The 12,269-nt window shown below is 39.9% G+C and overlaps 1 protein-coding gene across 1 annotated transcript in view; it reads left to right on the top strand.

The window, feature by feature from the left end:
* LOC103465528 (caM kinase-like vesicle-associated protein) overlaps positions 1 to 12,269 on the top strand; it is a 49,248-nt gene that overhangs the window by 34,230 nt on the left and 2,749 nt on the right. Inside the window, exons 2-8 of the mRNA XM_008410474.2 lie at positions 6,960 to 7,067; positions 7,145 to 7,276; positions 9,090 to 9,164; positions 9,744 to 9,882; positions 10,723 to 10,843; positions 10,933 to 11,008; positions 12,020 to 12,156. Of these exons, the coding sequence (XP_008408696.1) occupies positions 6,973 to 7,067; positions 7,145 to 7,276; positions 9,090 to 9,164; positions 9,744 to 9,882; positions 10,723 to 10,843; positions 10,933 to 11,008; positions 12,020 to 12,156 (775 nt within the window). The 5' untranslated portion in view covers positions 6,960 to 6,972. The remainder of the gene's footprint in view (positions 1 to 6,959; positions 7,068 to 7,144; positions 7,277 to 9,089; positions 9,165 to 9,743; positions 9,883 to 10,722; positions 10,844 to 10,932; positions 11,009 to 12,019; positions 12,157 to 12,269) is intronic.

The following is a 12,269-nucleotide window of genomic DNA, read 5'->3' as shown; positions in this document are numbered from 1 at the left end:
TAAATTCACATAAGGTACTATAATGAGGCAGAAGGATAAAGTCACTGAATGAAGTTTTTTGTTTAAGGGCACTGAAATAATGTGGCTTGGACCTCATAATGTAAAATATGTAAAGATGTGTTACTTTAGCTCTACTTCTGGTGCCGCATTTTGTCTTTACAGTTAGTTAATACACAGTTTTCTGTCAAATCAAAGGAATTTGTTCTCTTCATCTAAGCTAAAATGTAATGAGAAAGTATTCATGGACTTTTTCACATTTTTATCTTGTTACAACGGCAAGAAACCATTTAAATAGGTAGCACGAGGCAGGCTAAAGAAATCTCAAACAGGAATCATATCATGCCATTATCTACAGTAAACAAAATATAAGAGGAGAAATATATGTTCCTACACATGTGTACATATGAAATCCTTTCATTTGGAAAGAGTTTCAGAATCCATTTCTAAAGCTTTGGAACTACTGTGAACCACAGTAGGAACCGTTCATCTGTTTATCTGACAATCCATTAATTTCTGCTTAATCTGGGATTGAGTTGCAGAGGCAGCAACATAACTAGGGAAACCCAAACTTTCTTCTCCCCAGCCACTTGGGCCATCTTCTCTGGGACAATACCAACGCAGAGCAACATAGTCCCTCAACATGTCCTGGATCTTCATCTGGGTCTACGAGACCACAGGGAGGATGTAGAGCTGGTTCAATGTTCGACAGCCACACTGTTCCTCCTGAATCCAACACTCGACTATCCAGTGGATGATCCTCCCTGAGTAGACTTTGCTTAGGAGTCTTTGGAGTGTGATCCCCTGTAGTTGGAAGACACATTGAGGTCCCACTTTTTAAACAAGGGGACCACTACCACCCCAGTCTGCCAGTCCAGGGGAATCACCCCCTATGTCCATGCGATGTTGCGGACGGGCATCAACCAATGCATCCTTACAACGTTCAGAGCCTAAAGGAACTCCAAACAAATACCATACCATCCACTCTTGGGAACTACCAACAATCGGAACCATTATTTACAAAAGAAGGAAACAAGGAACAGTGGGGACCCATCACCAAGGGGCGCAGCCTATCAAAATGACTTCAATAGCAAATCACAGACTCATCCAGGAGGTCACAACGAACCCAGGGAGGGTTGGGGTAAAGCTATCATACTAAATGCCAAACATGCTGCCGTGGTAGATGAATGGTCTGGGGATGCTTTAGTGCTTCAGGACCTGGTTGACATGACATAATTGATAGAATCATAAATTCTGCTCTGCTGTATTAAATCCTGAAAGCAAATGTCTGGCCATCAATTTATGACCAGAAGCTGAGGAACTCTGGGGTTTTGCAACAGATTAGGGTCTTGAAGTACAGCAGCAGGTCCACCTCTGAATGACACCCACACAAAGAAGCAAAGCTAAGGCTTTGGAGTTGGCTGGTAAAGTCTTCAATTAGAAACAATCCAGCCCAAAAGCCTTCCAGTTGTGGCTCAAAACAATGCTATCAAGAACAATGGACCAATATTTATCCACAGCGATATAAAACGCTCATTGTCAGCAGTTGCAGTCGTCGATGGCAGCAACAGCTGCCAAAGACAATTGGCAGCAACAACCATACTTTTCAAATATGGCCGAGTTGGTGAGAATAGACTTTTTTTTCCTTTAATAAATGAACTCGTCATTCGTATTTATTGCCCCCGTTGCAATAAATACAACATCGCCTTCTTGAACGGTTTCCCTCGTAATAGCAGAGAGCCGATGAGAGCCATCCTTCTTCTGCCATCCGCTGCGGAGATTTATGCCACTGCTGCCACGCTCGCGTGTGCTGACCTTATTTTCTTTTCAGCCGATGGCAAAAGCGCCGTCATGGCTCTCGTGGGAAATATCAGAAAATCAGAAGGTATTAAAGCAAAATTAATGTCGAAGATGTTTGTTTCCTAATAGCTGCAGAGATTCTCCGAGTGGAGCTGAGGTCACATCTAATCTCAGGATGGCAGGATGATAAGTAGCGGGTCCGATGTGACGCTCTTGAAGGCTGCCATGAGGTCAGTTTAAAAGAATTATTAGCTTGCCTGTACAAACACTCATTTAGGACTTGAAACAATAAACTCCTGCTCAGTTTTAGAGATGAGTTCTAATACTGTAAGATCCATACTTACAGTATTGACTATATCCATGATTCGATTTTTGCAGTAACCACTGAATTGTGTTTAAATGCAAGTAGAAGACTAAAGGGGAACATTAAAATCTAATTAGTTTAATGTTGTTTTCCTCAGATTGTTGAGCAAGATTCTATTAAGGGAAGAAAATCAGTTGTTTGGTGAAGAGAAGGCAAGAATCTGGGAGTTATAGTAAATGCTCACTCAACACGTCTAACCTTTCTGGCATATGAATGAATTCAAAGTATTTTCTAACAAGAGAAACATAGTGCAACATCTCTCGCTGTTTCCATTAACCATAGAATATTAGCAGAATATTGACAAAAATTTGTACATTTGTACTGGAAATGCAGCTACTGTTGAGTCTGTCTGTCTTGTGTTTCTATACCTGCGGTAAATCATGTATTCAATGATTTTCTCACCAGCTTCTACCTCCAGGAGAAGGAGGCTGAATTTGGCGCAACACCAATGATCTTCCTGATTGAAACACATGCTCAAGATGCTTCAGATTTGCAGAGTAACTGTCTGATTATAAGAAAAGTTATGTTTTAGTGGTTTAAGTGATCAACATTTTGTTGATACTTAGGTAGCTAGTCGCACCTGTAACCTGCTATGTGTGTCTGTTTTGAGGATATGTTTCTTGCAGGAAGTGAACGTTTGCTTCCCACCTCCATTTTCTCCTTTAGCAATCACTGGAATTTGTGTAAAAATAAATTTTAAAAAATCATCCAGTGCAAACATGACTACAGTAAAAGTTTATAAAATAGCATGAGCTGTGACATGTTTGAGATGAATTTTAAGTTGGTGAAAGTTTATTTGGATGTTGGACCTGCTGACACTTGCCTTTATTTACTGTGTAAAAATACATCAACATGATGGAGCTTTAAGCAGAAAAGAACCTCTCTGGATTTTGATCTGTATTGTAGAAGTCTTTCTTTTTTATCAGGGAGTGCTCTGCATTCCCAGAAGCTATATGTTTTAGCTTAAAGCTATTCGGGAAAAAATAAAATAAAATCAATTCTCTGAGGTAATTTAGCTGAGTTTCACTCCTTTAAACACACTGATCAGTTGACAAAGGAAAGGAATCTTGCAGCAATAATGAAGTAAAAGCTAAAACAAAACACCAGCAGGAAAGGTATAAAACATAATGTTAATATAACCTTGCTGACAGGCAGACTGACAAATGTATATATAAAAGGATATATAAAAGGTTCATTGTGACTCCAGCAGCTTGCAGGCTCACCATGACGACAGCTGAAAACTTTGAATGAAATGTTTATCAGATGATAAAGACCTTCACAGGCTCTGTTAAAGTAATTGCAGAGAATCGCTGATACTTTAACACTCAGGCTGACGTTAGTACATTTGTTCCTCTCTTCAGTTGGCACAAGCTCTTTAGAGTACTACTTTGAAATGGTATGATCATAGAATCTGTACTCTTGTAGTTTATTGTCCAGTGTCATAAAAACATTTTTAAAAAAAGTTTTATGATGGGTGGAAGGAATAGTTGATCTATTTTCCCTTCGTACTGAAAGTTTTAAAACGTGGTTTGATGATAAAAAAAAACTAACAGTCAGAAATATGATTACCAACCTCAGCTTCATAACCCAATATGGATTACTTGAATACAATACAGTCAACTTAAAAGAAATGTGTGGTTAACATAACAGCACAAGATTTTAGGATAAGTATGAATGTAGTTTACAAAATGAAGACAATAAAAACTGCAAATAAGGTCAAAACCTCTCGTGGCACGAACTTTTATTCACTTCCCAGAGGAAGTGATGTCAAACAAGCAGTAAAAGGCAACCAGCAGGGAGCAGGACATCTTTAATGATCAATTATTTGCATTGTCAAGGACATTTGAGCTGCCTTTTTAGTTGGAAAGCCATACTATTTTTAAATTATTAAAATGAGAAAAATGCAAATGTTATGAGAAAGTCCCAAAAATCAGCTAAATCAGGTTTAATGTGCTGCAAAACAGAGTTATGAAAGCTCAGGCTGGTTTTAACATGGTCACTTATGACGCCAGAAAAACAATTAGCCATTAGCACGTTTAGTAGCGTACCTGAGATTGATTGATAGCGCTAAGACCCGCCTCCTGGCTCTGATTGGTTGTATTTGGTCAGGAGCAGTGCATTTCTTCAGACCGCAATAGGAGCACTGAGGAAGTGGAGGAGATTTATCTGTTCCTCACACCATCACAACTTAGTGACAGTTTTAACAAATATGTAAATATATATATATATATATATTTATTTTTTTTTGTAAAAGCTACATACTGCAGCTTTAATATATCTAAAAAAAATATTGCCCTTTTTTTGTTTTATTATATTCCTTACCTCCATAAAAAAGGCACAGGCCTTAACCCAGCCCCCCCGGATAATTTGGTCTGGATCCACCATTGTCCCAAGTACAACCTGCGCCTGGTGAACCACAGCTTGAGAACCGTGGATGTAGTGAATCATGTGCAAACAGAACCTGCCTCTGAAAACATCTCCATCTGTCCTGGAGGATTTTATTCCATTGGATTAATGCAGCGTCTTCGCATAGAGGCTTACCACCCAAAACAACTTATTCCTATGAGATGCATTTCCATATCATGCCACCGCTGCAGGTAGACTAATCCCCCTCACCGCTGCTTGAAAAAAAATCTTGACAGTGCATATTTTGCGCTGCATTTACTCTAATCCTAAACATTGCTAAGCAATTCAAGAGCTTCCAACCCAATGTCATGTCTCAGAAATTCAAAAATTTTGTATTTATTTTCAAGACAATTAGAAAGTTGCAGTGCTTTCAGACCTCAAATAATGCAAAGAAACCAAGTTCATGTTCATTTAGAAACAACAAAACTAATATTTAACTCAGGAAGAGTTCAGAAATCAATATTTGGTGGAATAACCAGGACGTTTTCAAAGGTGTTCGGTATAGTGGGCTCTTCATTTGGCTCATGTCATTAAGTGCTTTGGAACTTTTCTGAATATAATCAATACTCAAGTGTTTAAAAACAATAAAGTTATAGTAATTTTCTTTTGGGGGGAACAATGTGGAGTTGCTGGCAAAAGCAACATGTTAAACCTACCATCATCAGTTCGTACCCAGTTACTGTAATTAGCATTAGCCCTATTTTTTAGCTAATAAGGCACCAAAACAATCTCCAGCCCAGGGCCCCACATCCCTGTAAATCTGGCCCTGTATTTCTATAGTGCATGGTTTCTACGGCTGCCATATCTGCTCAGATTCCCCTCCATTTATCCCTCAGCTTGAACTGAACTGTCTGATGTACAGCTGAACCAAAGAAACACTCAGTTTACTAATGACAGGTCAGCCTCTCGCTCTGCGGCTGCACAACGCAGAGTCAGGTCTCATCTGAGAGAGAGAAGGTAAACGGAGGGAACAGTCGCCTCGCTCCGGCCCGAGCGGTTTCCTTTGCCGAACCTCGCTCATCCAGATTGGATTAGGACGTGGTGCTGCGGAGAACAGATCGCCACGCTTGCACATTATGCTGCACTTCTCATGCTTATTTACATTTAAGCATCCATCACCCAGAGTGTCAGTGCAGATGGTTGTTGAAAAGAAAAAGGCTAAGAAATGATTACACACATGCACACACACACATATATATATATATAATTTTTTTTTTTTTTTTACCCCAAATGCCCTCTTGGAAAATCTGCTGTGCTGAAGTTTTTCAGCGCTGCTTTGCTTTACATACAAATACCTTCAGCAATCCGATACTTATCAGTGAAGTGCTGTGCAGCGTTTGAGAGATATTAGTATTCTTTTTTAAATGATTGGATCTGATTTTACCCAATCATTTGCCTGTGTTGTATTCAACTGTGGAGGAAGTTACGCTATGAAGCTTTCCGGAAACTATATGCGCCGCAGACGAGCATCCAAAATTAGACCTTTGTTAAAACCCAAGGATCAACACAGACTGTGGATCCATTCACTTCCCAGAAATCCAAGACGGAACTCTGATGGGAGATGAGAATTGAGTGGAATTGCGTAGAAAGAGAATTTGCCTGGCTGGTTGAAGAATAACCACAGTCTGGCTCCAGACCTCAGTTAGCAAGTGACATGTTCAAGGTCAGTTAAGAGAAAGGATTTGATTTGGAACATCAGCTCCTCTGGAGGCTAAAGTTTCCAAGAGTCAACTCCAGGAAGCTTAAACTGGGTCACAAACAGAACAATGATCCCAAGCAGAACAACAGAATGGCCAACAAAGAAAAGATTAGGATGAAGGTGTGAATCAGTGAAAATGCATTCAGCGAGCCGCCCTAACTCTATCCCTACCTCAGAGAGCGCTGCACAAACGAGAGTCTGGGAAGTAATTTTAATAAACTGCAGCAGCAGTTCACTGATTTCTAACCTGTGAACATATCTTTATCTTTTCCCGTACTTGTTTTGTTCTTGGTTGTTTAGAAATGCAGTAATAGAAACAGAAGAATGCTTTCTCGCGGTTCCCGCTCCCCGACTTTTCTCGCTGTCTGCCCGCAGAGAGAAATTTGTCAGGCTATCGCTTTGAGGAAAAGATGACGGCGCAGAGCTGAGGCACTGAAGCCGATATCTTCTTGTGTTTTTTTTTCTCTTTCTTTTTTAATATTACAGGATTGTGGAAAGCTTGGCTACAGAAAGTTAAATGAGACAAAATGCTGCATTAAAAATGCCTCCGGTGGCCTATGTCGTATGATAGCATCCTCAGCATAAAGGAAAAGAAAAAATCACTGTTTCTCTTTTTTGCAAAGTCACCATCTAAAGTATCACAATGAGTTGGAGGCTCTGAAGGTTTCCCGTCTCTCTCCCTGTCGTTCCCAGGTCGGACGTGGCCATGCCATTTGGCTGTTTAACGGTTGGGGAAAAGAAGGAATACCACAATCCTTCGGACGTGACGGATAAATATGACCTGGGTCAGATTGTTAAATCGTGAGTATCTATAAGTCTGCCTTGTTGTGATCTGGAGACCTGAACGGAGCTTCTTACCACCAAACGCTTCTTTTCAGGGAGGAGTTCTGTGAGATCTTTAGGGCCAAGGACAAAGCCACCATGAAAATGTACACGTGTAAGAAGTTCCTGAAGAAAGACGGGAGGAAAGTCCGGAAGGCTGCCAAAAATGAGATCCTCATCTTGAAGATGTGAGTTGTGTTTTTTGGGACACTGTCAGGCTATTTTTTTTCTTTTTTAAATAGCATTTTTAAGCAAGATTATAAAAAGTGAATAGAAAGAAGCAGCTCAAAATGAAAAACTTAACACCCAAACTTTTTTTTTCTTTTCTCTAAATCGGTTTTTCTGATTATCTGGCTTTCAGTAAATCCTGCTTTAGCATAATCTTATTGAACTATTTGTTGCTGACAGAGAGATAAGTGTGTTATTTTCTCTTTCTGGAGACTTTGGGAACACATAGCTGGATATTATTAATAGTCCATCCTGGATGTTGCAGTTTTTTGTTTTTGTTGTGTTTTGTTTCTTTGTTGTTTTTTTTACATCACAGATTCTGCATCACGTTTGAAAGTCTTCTAGTTTGAAACAAAAAGAAGTCTGTACCATTTAGAAAAAAATTAATAAAGCAAAAAAATATATAAATAAATAAATGACCCAGTAAACAAAGAACACATTCATCTTGAAGAAGACAATCAATTGTTCCAATATTTTAAAAAGCTAGAAGTGTCTAATATTGTTGTTGTCAGAGCTCTCACTTTTAAGTTGTTTGATAAATCCATTTCATTTCATTTATACATGAAATGAAAAAAGTTTAGATTTTTTTATTTATTTATGTTTTAGGCCGAGTTGCAGGGATTGGTTGGATTGAATGAGTTCAACTGAAACACCCTCTAGATCAGGGGTGTCAAACTCATTTTCGTTTTGGGCCAAATCCAGATCATGAAAGCTCTTAAAGGGCCGGTTGTGGCGGAATGTATTGATAAAACCTGTTCACAAACTGTTAAAATATCAATGAATTCTTAAAATTAAAACATTATTGAACATCTTTTCAGTCCCTCCAGGATTTTGTGATACTTTTTGCAATAAAAATCAATGTGTTTGTGGTAGTAATTTGGAAATATTTGCGATATCTGCACTTATTTATTACGGTAAATGTGACTTTTTATTACTGGCTGTATAGATTATAGACTATCATCAAGTAAGAAAGTTTTTGACAATTTTTCTGAAACATCTGCGATAAACTCCCAATTAAGTGCTGGGATTTATTGATTTTGCATGAATTTCCACGATAATTCTCAAGAAACTGGAGGGACTGATTGATAGAAATTGGCAGTAAGCAGATAAAAACTACATTGATTTGATTGATATGATAATATTTAACCACTCTTAGTGTTTAGTCTAGAATCCAGAGGGCCACATAAAAAGCTATGGCGGGCCGGATTTGGCCCACGGGGCTCGAGTTTGACACGTGTGCTCCAGATGTTCAAATGTGGTGGAGAAAACTCTCAGCTGTATCTGCAATGCATCGTTTTCCTTCAATACAAAATGCTTTTCTTTATATTCGTCTATTACAAGGGGAATGAAGTTTTCTTTCCCTCTCGCCGCTGTTTTTTCAAACCTCCTGATGTTAATTACAGTTATCAACCAGCACACCAATCAGGGGGAGACGCGCAGCATAAACGTCCCAAAACGTGATTTTTCTCTCCTTGAATGACTCCTCTAGGTTTGTTCAGGACTCAGCCCCTGTCCTTCTAAATCTTCTTCTGCTGCTCAAGAAGGAAACCGTTTGTCACCTCCGAAGAGGTGGCAGAGAAATACACGACTTTTTATTCCGTTTGCTCTCTGTAGTGCAGGTGCTGTTGATCCGCTTGGTGCCAGTGAGATCAGCAAAACATTACTGCTGAATAATAAACATTACAAATGACATTTTTGACCTGCGGTTTCCTCGCCTTGCTGCTTTGGCTCATGGAATGACATCGCTCTCTCCCTGCCTTCTGCCTTCCTCAGGGTGAAGCATCCCAACATCCTCCAGCTGGTTGACGTCTTCGAGACCAAAAAGGAGTACTTCCTCTTCCTGGAGCTGTGAGTGTAGACGTCTGGTGGGGGGAATGAAAGGCTTCCAGCTCGTCTCTACCCCCATCGAGCCGCTTCTGTAGATGGAGCGCTCCTGGGGGAACGGGCCTGTGTTGCTCGGGGCCCGAGCGGATTCCGAGAGCGGCTCTCGGCTCTGCATCATTTGGTATTGAGATGCGATCGCTCCGGTCGCTCCGTTCTCTTCTTCCCCCCGGTTTTGGGAATTTGGGTGCATTTCTGTGGAAATTCTAAATGTGGAAATGAATGTTTCCCACTGAGAAGACCTGAGGGATTTTTGGTTATGCTGAAAATTCAGCAAACAAGAGTCATCCATGGGGAAATGATAAATATCACTCTCACCCCGTGGACGCTTCTCCGTTCTTAGAAAGACAGAAATACCTTCTCGTAGCTGAAGTCAGTTTTTCTGAGTTCTCTAGATTACAAGGAGCTTCTCTCTCATGTATTTGTCTGATTTTGTGCCAAATGAGCTGAAGACAAGAGAAAAAGAAATGTAAAGCAAAATGTAGCTAGCTTGCAGAAATGAACAAAGTTTTTATTTCTATTTTTTTTCTACCCACCTCTCCGCAGTGCGACAGGCAGAGAGGTGTTCGACTGGATCCTGGACCAGGGCTACTACTCGGAGCGGGACACCAGCAACGTGGTGCGGCAGGTCCTGGAGGCCGTGGCCTACCTGCACTCCCTGCACATCGTTCACAGGAACCTGAAGGTAGCACAGCTCAGAGGCAACACTGCAGAAACACTAAACCAAGTATATTTTTGGTTTGGTTTCTACTGCATATATCTTTGTACACTTGAAATTAGACTAAACAAACCTACAAATAACTTTTTAGCAAGATGTAGGAGCTTGTTTTAAGTCAATAATTCCTTAATATTGATGTTAACATTCTTATTCCACAGCCAGATTATTTCACTGGTACCATGGGAATAATGTCTTATTTGTTAAAGCCGTCACCATGTTGTGACATTATAACATGAGACAGATAATCTGAACAGATCGATCTCCTCCACCTCCTCCCTGAGCTGTTATTACCGTCTGAAGTAACGAACCGCTACTTCCCGACCAGAAACAACCAATCAGAGCCAGGGGGTGGGACTTAGTGCTGTCAATCACACTCGTGTACGCACATTCTTATCTTACTGTTACAGGAAAACTGTTTATCTGACATCATCTGTGGTCACTATAACTAGCCTTAGCACTCACGACAGGCTAGCTGTAGCTTAGCCTAGCAGAGAGCAAGCTGGAGGGTGTGAGCAGTGCGTACACTAGGATGATTGACAGAGCTTAGACCACTGTTCAAGCACAGTCTGAAAATGAGCTCATAGTCTGAAAGGATTGTGAGCAAAGCCGTGGATGTTGTGCAGATCTGACAGATTCTAAGTGTTTCTTGTACATATTGGAAAATTAAAAGATTTTGTTTCAAAGTTTAAAAAAAAGAGATTTTTTTTTCTGTCATTGACTTACTCTGATTCTCCACAAAAAAATATAAATTTTAATCATTAAACATAGTAAGCGCGTGACTTTTTGTCTTTTCTTCTTCTCCCACAGTTGGAGAACTTGGTGTACTACAACCGTCTAAAGCACTCCAAAATCGTCATCAGTGACTTCCACCTGGCCAAGCTGGAGAACGGGCTGATCAAGGACCCCTGTGGGACACCAGAGTACCTGGGTGAGATTATGAAAGGTGGTGAATCAGATATGACATAATGTGGCATGAGGTTCTGGGTCAGTGATGATGTTTGTGTTTCTCCTGTTCAGCTCCTGAAGTGGTTGGCAGACAGCGGTACGGCCGGCCTGTGGACTGCTGGGCCATAGGTGTCATCATGTACATCCTGTAAGTCGTCAGAATTATCTCTAATTAGTCATCTGTAGTCCAAATACAGGAAAATGTGTGTCTTTACCCCAATCGTTACATGCTTCAAAACCAATTACTTATATTATTTTTGATCAATAAACACATCAACTACTAGTGTAGAAATCTGGTGATCTGGTATTTTCCTTAATAAAATGTAAATAAGATTTTTTTTTTCTTTTATGATACTTCTTTTTACTGCCTGCCTCATTTTTTTTTTTTACAAGAAATAAACTGATGCGTTGAATAAAAATCATTTTAGACCTAAATCTAGGTCTGATTATCTAAGCCCTTCTTCACACATAGCTGGGTATTTCTGAAAACAAATATCTCTGCCATACTGTTGAAAAGAACTTATTTCATACAGAGTCAGTTTCAGAAAAGTTTTCATCCACATGAACCCAAACAAAGCCTTCCCTGAGTGTTGTTTTAAACATGCCAAACCCATAGGGGGCAGTGTAGAACAGAGCTGAAACCTGTCAGCCAATGAAATTGCTTCAAACCAGCAACAGCTTCCTGTTAGGAATTAGACATGATGCAAAGATTTTTATTTGTGTGGACAGACATGCAGGCTGAAATGTATTTATTTTCCCAAAAACAAAGCTGCATGTGAAATACATTTAAGTCTAATTTTGAACCTTAGATATGATGTATAAATGGAAAAAGTCTTGAAATTCTCAGATGCATTTAAAACTCTCACCTCTATCAAACAACCTGTTCTACGATTTTTTTTTTTTTTATGTTCTTGGAGTAAAATACTTTTTAATTTTTTTACATCAGAATTTCTAGATCAGGCATAAAAAGGAAATGTATTCATTTTATTTATTTCGAACATGATAGAAATATAAAATCACACACATGAACTAGTAAGTAGGAACATCAGTACTGACCTGATCGGTGCATCTCTACACTGACGTTCTCAAATGTGGTCGGCATGTCTTATAAAGATTTAACTGTTTTTAATTTTTTTAATTATCTGGTTTTTTACCACAGTCTGTCAGGCAACCCTCCGTTCTACGACGAAAGCGATGACGACGATTACGAAAACCACGACAAGAACCTTTTCCGAAAAATCCTGGCGGGCGATTACGAGTTTGACTCTCCGTACTGGGATGAAATCTCCGATTCGGGTGCTCTCAGTGGCAGCTTCTTACACACACACACTTCACACACTCCAGAAGGAACCCGCCTGCCTTCCTTCCTGTTGACTTTTCAAAGCGGTTACGGTTGTGTTGTCATGCCG

This window comes from Poecilia reticulata, linkage group LG5, assembly GCF_000633615.1.
Source record: "Poecilia reticulata strain Guanapo linkage group LG5, Guppy_female_1.0+MT, whole genome shotgun sequence".
NCBI lineage: Eukaryota > Metazoa > Chordata > Actinopteri > Cyprinodontiformes > Poeciliidae > Poecilia > Poecilia reticulata.
This window is presented reverse-complemented; position numbering and strand designations above follow the sequence as displayed.